General features: G+C 43.5%; 1 protein-coding gene across 1 annotated transcript; it reads left to right on the top strand.

Moving 5' to 3' along the window:
- The first annotated feature begins 169 nt into the window (after window positions 1-169).
- rragcb (Ras-related GTP binding Cb) lies at window positions 170-7852 on the top strand. Its single transcript, XM_030741816.1, has 7 exons — window positions 170-388; window positions 3679-3882; window positions 3978-4177; window positions 5141-5255; window positions 5349-5491; window positions 5572-5717; window positions 6733-7852. The coding sequence occupies exons 1-7, from the start codon at window positions 209-211 to the stop codon at window positions 6888-6890; spliced, it is 1146 nt and encodes a 381-aa protein (XP_030597676.1). The 5' UTR covers window positions 170-208; the 3' UTR covers window positions 6891-7852.
- Window positions 7853-9694: the final 1842 nt, after the last annotated feature.

The following is a 9694-nucleotide window of genomic DNA, read 5'->3' as shown; positions in this document are numbered from 1 at the left end:
CAAGCGCCACATGGATACTTTAAGATCTGGCCTTGTATTTTGACACCTAAACACCGCGCTCCAGCTGCCTGCTAACAGTTAGCTTGCCATGCTAGCTCGTTGTGAAATTCCTGGACAACAACATTCCTGCTCGGATTATTCAGCGAGTTTTTTGGAGGCTTGAAACGAAATTTAAGGACAGTGAGCAAGTACGATAGTAAAGGGCAGGATGAATATTCAGTACGAGGACTCTACATTACCGGGGAGCTACGGTGTCGTGGGGTCGTTCCCCAAAAGTTTTGGTTACGGGGTGGAGGAGCCAGACCTTGAGGAGAGCCCGACATCAGCTGACAAACCCAGGATCCTGCTGATGGGGTTGAGGCGGAGCGGCAAGTCCTCCATACAGAAGGTATGGTCATCTATCCTTCCCTTAGGACCACTCAGATCACTACAGGACAAGAAAAGGCTGAGCTCGCAGTGGTTACAGTAAGCTAAAAGTAAACAAAGTAAACAGTTTGGGCAAACTTGTCACCTAAAGTAGCCTCAGAAGGTCTTCGTGCAGATGTTTATTGAGGCTGTGATGTGTAAAAGACATGAAGTGTATTGCTAAACCTGACAAATCCAACCACTTATAATGATAAAAAACAAAAACTAAAAATTTTAAAAACAAAACTGAAAATCATCTGGAAAAACTAATGAAAAAAAAAAAAAATAACAGTGAAGCTGCAGGGACTTGAGGTAGCGAAGGTGGATGAGTTTAAATACCTGAAAGTCAACCATGCAAGTCAACGGACAGTGCACAAGAGAGGTGAAGGAGAGAGTACAGGCAGGGTTGGAGTGGGTGGAGACGAGTGTCAGGGGTGATTTATGACAAAAGATTAGCAGCAAGACTGAAAAGGAAGGTGTACAAGATGGTGGTGAGAGCTGATATGATGTATGATTTGGAGATGGTGGTGCTAACAGAAAGACACAGAGAGAAGCTGGAGGTGGCAAAAAGCTCAGATTGAGCAGTTTGGAGACAAAGTTGGTGAGGCAAGGCTGAGATGATTTCAATATGTACAGAGGAGGGTTAGGGTATTAGGCAAAGGGTGTTGTAGATGGAGCTGCCAGGCAGGAGGAAACGTTCATGGATGTAGTGAGGAGGACATGCAGAGGGTTTCGGATGTTTCATCTTTGAGGCATCTCAGCTGCTTTCTGGTGTTTGGTCACTATTAGGCTATTATAAAAGGTAGCATTTGACTTATGAAACTAAAGAGCATCATAGGCTTAAATTTAAATTGAGTCCTATTATGCTTCATCTAACCCACCAGTGACCATGAACAGCACAGCCTGCTCAGCACCAGTCCAACATAGTCCATTATGTGAATGATTTGCATTTTTATAGTGCTTATAGTGCTTTTTCCAGCCTTACTGACCAGTCAAATTGCTTTAGACTACAAGTCACATTTTAACCATGGATTTATATAGTCCTTTACACTATACACTTAACTTTATCTCACATGTGTGGCCAATTTAGATGCATTATCCTAACATGCATGTCTTTAGACTGTGGCAGAAAGCCCACAGAGGCACAAGAAGAACATGCAAACACCACACAGAAAGCTGGGCGAGGCGACTGTGTTGATCACTCCACCACCATGCATTACTTTAAACTGTAGCACAATACTGTGATGTAACCAGTTTACCCTATTATTAATTAATTTATAATTCAGGGTGCTGCATTGCTATTCCATGTAGTTCTCACCCTTTTTGACCTTTCTCTGAGAATGACCTTCCACCAGTTTCACAGTCAGTACAAGTTTCAGTCTTTATTGTAGCTGCATTTCCTTTTTTGTGGAAAATTTCATCATAGTCCACAAACATTTGCATAGCTTGTGACTTTGTGGTGACTTACAGTTTTCCACTCTGGGTATAGAGGATGACATGTTAACCTGCTGAACCCGTGATCATAGCCATTGCTGCTTACTTCACAGCAAACATTGGCTCAGCCAGACTTTAGAAGTGTCTGACCTCTGAAAACTGAAGCCAGTCAAAATGCGGAATTTTGTCTCAATATGTGGCAGAAGGGGACAAAGGATAAAAAATGCTGTGCAATCCACATAAAATGGGACATCTGGTCACCATGAGTAAAAAAGGTTTCCTGCTTTTCTGCTGTCACAAGGCTGCTGAGTCCTAACCACTGATGATGGTGGTTATGGGAGCAGCTACTGCAAGAAATTTGCTGATTCTGTCCAGAATGATTTTCCTTCCAGCAGAAATTATCTTTATTTTGGCTACATAATATCCTTTTACCAAAGATCGATCGATCGATCTATCTGTCTATCTATCTATCTATCTTATCTATCTTATCTATCTTATCTATCTATCTAATCTATCTAATCTATCTATCTAATCTATCTATCTAATCTATCTATCAAAAGAACACTTTGAAAACACATTAGAGCTGGATATCTATACTGATATGGACTGGCTAATGTGTTAGGAATGAAAGGATGCCACACCACTTGATTAAAACCCACAGAGGGCTAAATTCAAAGACACCCCAAAAATCAAAGTGAAAAAATGATGAGGCAAGCTAGTCCATTTTGCTGAAATTTCATTGCAACAACTTAAAATGGTACTCAGTATTTTGCATGGCCCCCACGTGCTTGTATGCATGCCTGACAATTTTGAGGCTCTAATGAGATGAGGAATGGCGTCCTGGGGGTTTCTCCTTCCAGATCTGGATCAGTTCATCACTGAGCTGCTGGGCAGTCTGAGGTGCAACCTGGCGGCGTCGCATGAACTGAAATATAATGTCCCAAAGGTGTTCACTTTGATTTAGGTCAGGTGAGCGTGGGGCCAGTCAGTGGTATCAGTTTCTTCATCCTCCAGGAACTGCCTGCATACTCTCGCCATATGAGGCAAGGCATTGCCGTGCACCAGGAGGATTTCATCCTGGTAACTAATGGCAGTCAGGGTGCTGCTGCCTAGGCTGTAGAGGTCTGTGTGTCCCTCCATGGATATGGCACTCCAGACCATCACTGACCAATCACCAAACTGGTCACGCCTAACGGTGTTACAGGCAGCATAATGTTCTCCAGACCCTTTCACGTCACACGTGCTAAGGCTGAACCTGCTCTTATCTGTGAAAATGACAGGGCGCCAGTTCTAGTATTCTATGGCAAAAGCCAATTGGGCTACACAGTGCTGGGCAGTGAGCACAGGGCCCACTAGAGGATGTCTGGCTTTAGGCCACCCTCATGAAATTCACCCTAGTGGCCTGCTGGAGATCATTTTGTACCTCTGGCAGTGCTCATCCTGTTCCTCCTTGCACAGAGGAGCAGATACCGGTCCTGCTGATGGGTTAAGGATCTTCTATGTCCGGCTCTCCTTGAGTAACTGCCTGTCTCCTGGTATCTCCCCCATCCTCTTTAGACTTTCTTCTGGCAATGGCTCATATAGATGCACCAAATTGGAGGAGCTGAACTACCTCTATAGAGTCCAGGTATCAGCTCATGCAACCAGGAGTAACACTGACCCTAGCCAAATGCAAAGCTAGTGAAAAAAAAATAGTCTGAAAAAACATCAGTGACCTCCAGCTGTAAAACCATTCCTGTTTTGGGCATTGTCTCATTTTTGTTTTGGCATTTTAGAGTTTTCGCTCTAGGAGAATGAAGACACTAAGAGTAACTGTAATATTTGTGCATCCCTGCCCAGGTTGTTTTCCACAAGATGTCACCCAACGAGACTTTATTCCTTGAAAGCACCAACAAAATCTACAAGGACGACATCTCCGGCAGTTCCTTTGTCAACTTCCAGATCTGGGACTTTCCCGGCCAGGTGGACTTCTTCGACCCCACGTTTGACAGCGAGATGATCTTCAAGGGAACCGGCGCTTTGATCTTTGTCATCGACGCTCAGGTACCGTGACTTCAGTGTGAGTCACAGCTTATGTTTTGGGTGTTGAACTGAATGGTGTGTTGACTGAATCATCAAACCCCATTTTCTGTTACCAGGATGATTACATGGAGGCTCTCAGCCGGTTACATCTAACTGTATCCAGAGCCTACAAAGTGAATCCAGACATCAACTTTGAGGTGTTCATCCACAAAGTTGATGGTCTGTCAGACGACCACAAAATCGAAACACAGAGAGACATTCACCAGAGGGCCAACGATGAGCTGGCAGATGCCAGCCTGGAGAAGGTTCACCTCAGGTGAGTGTCTGACGTGCCTACACAGGTCAAATACTGCAGAGCTTCTTTTCATATTTAACCCTTTAACTTTGGGTGATCGCTGCTGAAGCGCCGGTTTCCTGCCCTTACAAGCCGCAAACAGCTGGTTAAGACGAAGCGTATCAGCGCCGGGTCGGCTGATCATCAGGCTTTTTACCGTAACTCCGCGACCGTTTGTCCTATCGGAAAAATTCAAAGGGTTCCTGAAAGCCCAGAAATTGCACTTCACAGCCATATAGGGGTGTTATGGTATTTGTTGCTGGAAGTCCGTGAATAGCGGGACTTTTGAAGTATGTTATGCCACGGCCAATGCATTCGGAGTTAAAGGGTTAAAATATAGTTCATTCATACTAGTAACTCACCCAGCTAAAGCAGACCCCATTCAGTGACAGAGTTTCCAGATTTTCCCCTAGCGAGTCTCATGCAGGCAACATTAGCCACACTGTAAACTAATCAGACAACATGGGGCAAAATGCCATGCATTTTTAGCAGAATTAAAGATTGACTTGGATTATGAAAATTATGAATAACAGTTCTTATATGGCTCTTAAATACACATGCAGTGTTTGAGATTTCTCAAATTAGTCAGAGCCATTGCGAAAAGAAACTCCTCACACCCTGGCCTCAAACCTGACCCCAGTGTGCTGTCTTAAAGGAAACACGAGCTTTATGATGGCTGTTTCTTTTCAAAAATAACAAAAGTTACATATTCTGATAGCATATGGTTAGAGTTAGGCTTACAGTCATCACTGGTGATGATTTAGACCTCACAAGGTTAACATGTGACATCTTGATAAATCTTGTGAAATTTTTGGCTCCGAAGGCCAAAAAATGGTGTTCAGGAAGCCCCTGGAAAGCAGACCTGCCCACAAGCTAAAACACAAGACTTTGTCCTCACTGTTTTTGGTAACTTTTTTTCCTCCTCTCTTTACACTCTGTTTTCAGCTTCTACCTGACCAGCATCTATGACCACTCCATATTCGAGGCCTTCAGCAAAGTCGTCCAGAAGCTCATTCCTCAGTTGCCGACACTGGAAAACCTTTTGAACATTTTCATATCTGTATGTTTCATTTATGTTACATGAAGCACAGTAAAAAAAAAAAAAGCCTCCCTGTATTTTCTTTTTCTTATTAACATTCCTCATGTCTCACAGCACTCTGGGATTGAAAAGGCCTTCCTGTTTGATGTTGTTAGCAAGATTTACATCGCCACAGACAGTGCTCCCGTGGACATGCAGTCTTATGAACTCTGCTGTGATATGATCGATGTGGTCATCGACATCTCCTGCATTTATGGGTGAGAAAATTTATATCTGACTTGTTTTTAAGTTTTGGCAAAGATCGGAATTTTAAAGGTGCTTTCTCTTCCCATGCCAGGCTGGAGGATGGCAGCGCCTCTGCCTACGACGAAGAGTCTTTGGCGATCATCAAGCTCAATAACACCACAGTGCTTTATTTGAAAGAGGTCACAAAGTTTCTCGCTCTTGTCTGCATCCTCAGAGAGGAGAGCTTTGAGAGGAAAGGTGCGTAGTTTTATATTTTGTAATTGCTTATGTTGGCTTTGTTAGGAGGTAGTTTGACCATTTGGGGTGTCCTAAACTTGGAATTAATCCATTAAAAATACAAAGAAGCGGGTGCCTACGGAAGCCGCCGTGTTGAATACAGTGGCTGAGATGGACGGTTCTGCTTAGTCGTGTTTTACGTATGTGGCTGGAGGAGAACAGAGGAGAATGTTTTATCATCGGAGAAGGGAGACAGGGACACCGGCATCCGGATAAAATGTCATCCTCTTCATCCTCATCTCAAGCCTCATCGCCTGAATTGAAGTCAGGATTCTAAAACACGAAAACCTGCATAAACATGCTTATTTATTCTCGATATTGTCACAATTACTTATTGTCAGCAGATTAGACGTGTGACCCTCCCGTCTCTGGACAGCTGACAGCAACAGCTGGTTACAAGCTAACGTTATGCCAGCTAATGTTAGGCTCGAGTGTCCTAAAAAATTACACTTTCCCTCCGATGGACATTTTGATTACATTCTCACGTTGCATGAGTGTTTATTTGTGTGTGTCCGAGTCCAACGGTGTTTGGTCCACTTCGGACAAAGTTTGACTAATTTCAGCTAAAAACAGGTAAAAACAGCTGCGCTTATGTAGAGAAAAGTTCAGGATATCCTCAACAACTCGCCTCAGTATCGTTGACATTGGTCAGATTGAGCTGCACTGACTCTGCGACTGGTATCAGACTCCTTTTGCAAAGTTTTACAGCCTCCTCCAGAGTAATTAGACGTGGACACTGGCAGCCTGCACTCACTACAGATGAAGCAGAGTTGTTTGTCCTACTGTAGCTAGGATTATGCACTTGAATTTGGAGGGGGGAAGAAAGCAGAATTCAGCTGGCTGCAATATGCAATCTGCTGACATCTAGTGGTGAGATTTTATATACTACACCTTTAAAGTTATAAAGGGGGAAACTATACATACAGACCAAAATTGCACACATTTATTGAACAAAACAGTTTTCTTTTCTCCGCAGGTTTGATAGAGTACAATTTTCACTGCTTCCGAAACGCCATTCACGAAGTGTTTGAAGTCGGCAGCTCGAACGACGGCGCCGCCTGGAGACCGGTGAGCTCGTCCAGCAACCGCCAGCCAGGCCTTAAATATGCTTCACTGAATGGAAGTGCTGTTTAGAGGGGCTGTAGTTCTGCGGTATACCTGAAGTCCAGCGAGGCTGATGAGCTACACTCAGAATGACGGCGTCTCCCTGAACTTGGCTGAGAGAACCTTTCACGGAGTTGAAACCAGCCTTTGGACTAAATCTTATCTACTCAGTTGTGGTTCCTCCATTGAAGGCGGGAGTTCTGTGAAAAACCTACCGAGCCGAATGTCATGAAACCTGGTGGAGGGGTAGAACATGGACAGAGGATGGAAAAGTTTTGGTGTGAATGTGAATCATTTTCTAGAAAAATGCAAGATGAAGCATTTACCTTGATTGAGGATGCGCTGCCCAGTGTCAGAAATAATGCTGTGTACGAATCATAAATTGTTTCTTTCATTCTGCACCAATATCCTAATATTCTGTCAGCTGTGTTTACCTTCTTGGCCAGTACTCCGTAATGTAAAAACACTTGTGGTCCAGTTTAAGTAGAAATGCTCTAAAGCCATGTGACAGTGTGTTTCCTCCACATCCTACAGCAGCACAAACTCTTCCTGCTCATTTTGCAGTGAAATATTGAGTGCTTTAAGTGGGTTTAATCCTTAGGTTGGAGGAAAAGTAGTTCTGTGGAGCACCATGTTCATCCTTCTGTGTGTTTTGTTGATAAGTGCTCGTGTGACGGGATCTCCTCTAACCAAAACTGTGCCAGTTACACCATTACAGCCTCGGGTGGTTAACAGAGAGGGCGACAGTCTGGGACTAACTTACGATGCTTTTCACTCGGACAGCCTGTCAGACTTTTGACTTTTTGTAGCTTGATGAACATGTAGGGCAAATTTACTCCACAAAGATTGTGTTTGTAGCAGATGTTTAGGCTTTCTGTGCGAGCGCTGAGTGGGACCTGAATAATATTTCAGAAGAATGTGGATGTGTTTTCGTTTCTGTACGTAAATCTTTAATTAAATGTGTTTTCATACTTTGCTCAGTCACTTTTAACTGTGTGGTTTCAAAGTTCCCACAAACATGTCTAATGTTTTTCATCACAAAGACATAATTGTGATGAAAACCTGTTCTATCTTAATAGGTTTTCAATTATAATGTAATCATGCTTGTCAGCTACTGGGCTGAAATTGTGTTTATTCCTCTTCGAGAATCTGCTTCCTTTTGGGGTTTCCACCATGAGTCATCCACCTTCATCTCATCCTATCCTTAGCATCCTCTTCTGTCACACCAACCCTCTGCATGTTCTTCACTACATCCATGAACTTCTCCTCCTGCCTGGCAGCTCCATCTTCAACATCTTCTGCCCAATATATCCACTAGTCCTCCTTTTGCACCCATGTCCAAATCATCTCAGCCATTCCTCAATCTGAACTGTACTTTTACCACCTCCAGCTCGGCCTTCTGTCTTTTTGTCAGTGTCACCTTCTGCAAACCATACATCACAGCAGGTCTCACTACCATCTTGTAAACCTTCCCTTTCACGCTTGCCATCCCTCAGTCATAAATCTCCCTGACACTTGTCTCCCCCTTGCCCGCACTCTCTCCTTCACCTCTCTCGTGCACTGCCCGTGGAATTGCATGGGTGACTGCCAGGTATTTAAACTGGTCTACCTTCGCTGCCTACTCGCAGCTTCACCGTTACACCCGTCTGTCTCTCGTTCGTAGACGTTGTGCATGTCTGCCTTCCTTCTACTGACTCATTCCTCTTCAGAGAATGCCTCCACCTGCTCCCCACTCTCACTACATCTTCAAACATCATAGTCCACTGAGACTCCTGCCTGACCTCACCTGTCAGTCTGTCCATCATCACTGCAAACAAGAAGGGGCTCAGAGCTGATGGCTGATGTAATGATTTATAATCCACCTCCCAAAGTGTTATCTTTCTCTTTCCTGTTAACTCTTAACATTTTTCCAAAGTGATCCATAGGGGGTAAAAAAATGAAATATGAAAATGTCAATATTATGGCACTCAAGAATATGAGGTGAAGACAGATACAAGGATTTTTTTTCCAGGCTTTTTTAATGTATCGCTTCTGCAGAAACACTGTAACTGTAAAGTCTGAACAGCAGATGGCATCGTATTCATGTGTAGGTATTCTGGGAGCTTCACCCTCAGTTTCATCCCCATTTAGCCTGGTCAACTCCAATCCAAGAATAATAAAAAATAAATCTTCCACCATGATGTCTGAGACACGGAAATCCATCAACAGGTCCAGTAAATAAGTAAAAGCCTTCATCACGTCGTGCTGTGTACATCCTGATGTAATGGGTAATGGCAGGATGGAGCCGCAGCCGAACCCTCTAATTTTCCCCAGACCTGCTCACCACTGTGGAAAATGGAGGTCAATGAGAGGGAAAATGATAACTTGCTGTTCAGGATTTTCCTTCTTTTTTTATTCCAGGACCCTGCAGTTTGCTTCTAACCACAAATAAAAGTCCAACCGGGAAAACTCTGAAGAAACCCAGTACAGTAAGGTGAAAGACAGCACAGAGAGCGTGTGTGTGTGTGTGTTAAACTGCTCTCAGCTCCTCATGTGAGTGTGATGGATGAAGAGTGTGCAGAGACATGATGGCTGTGGGGGTGATGTTCAGCCTGTCGGGCAGAGGAAATGACTTCCAGAGTTGAGATTAACTCTCAACTCTGACTTTTACTGTGATATTAAATGCAATAAAAGCCACAATAAAATGTTCTCATGATAGATATTTCCTATTTAGAGAGAAAATAAAGCAGTTTATATTATCAGCAGCCCCCCCCACCCCCCATTGTTTTGCAGATTTTATATTGATTTATTATAAATAACAGTAAATAAACTAATTAAAAAAAACAATCTCCAAC

The sequence above is a fragment of the Archocentrus centrarchus genome, chromosome 11, assembly GCF_007364275.1.
Source record: "Archocentrus centrarchus isolate MPI-CPG fArcCen1 chromosome 11, fArcCen1, whole genome shotgun sequence".
Classification (NCBI taxonomy): Eukaryota; Metazoa; Chordata; class Actinopteri; order Cichliformes; family Cichlidae; genus Archocentrus; species Archocentrus centrarchus.
This window is presented reverse-complemented; position numbering and strand designations above follow the sequence as displayed.

What these genes read in the sequence shown, in the direction of transcription:
- rragcb (XM_030741816.1), top strand. Translation starts at nt 209, where the DNA reads ATGAATATTCAGTACGAGGACTCTACATTACCGGGGAGCTACGGTGTC. An exon ending in GCAAGTCCTCCATACAGAAG is followed by an intron (nt 389 to 3,678) that starts GTATGGTCATCT and finishes ATCCCTGCCCAG; the next exon opens with GTTGTTTTCCACAAGATGTC. An exon ending in CTGGAGAAGGTTCACCTCAG is followed by an intron (nt 4,178 to 5,140) that starts GTGAGTGTCTGA and finishes CTCTGTTTTCAG; the next exon opens with CTTCTACCTGACCAGCATCT.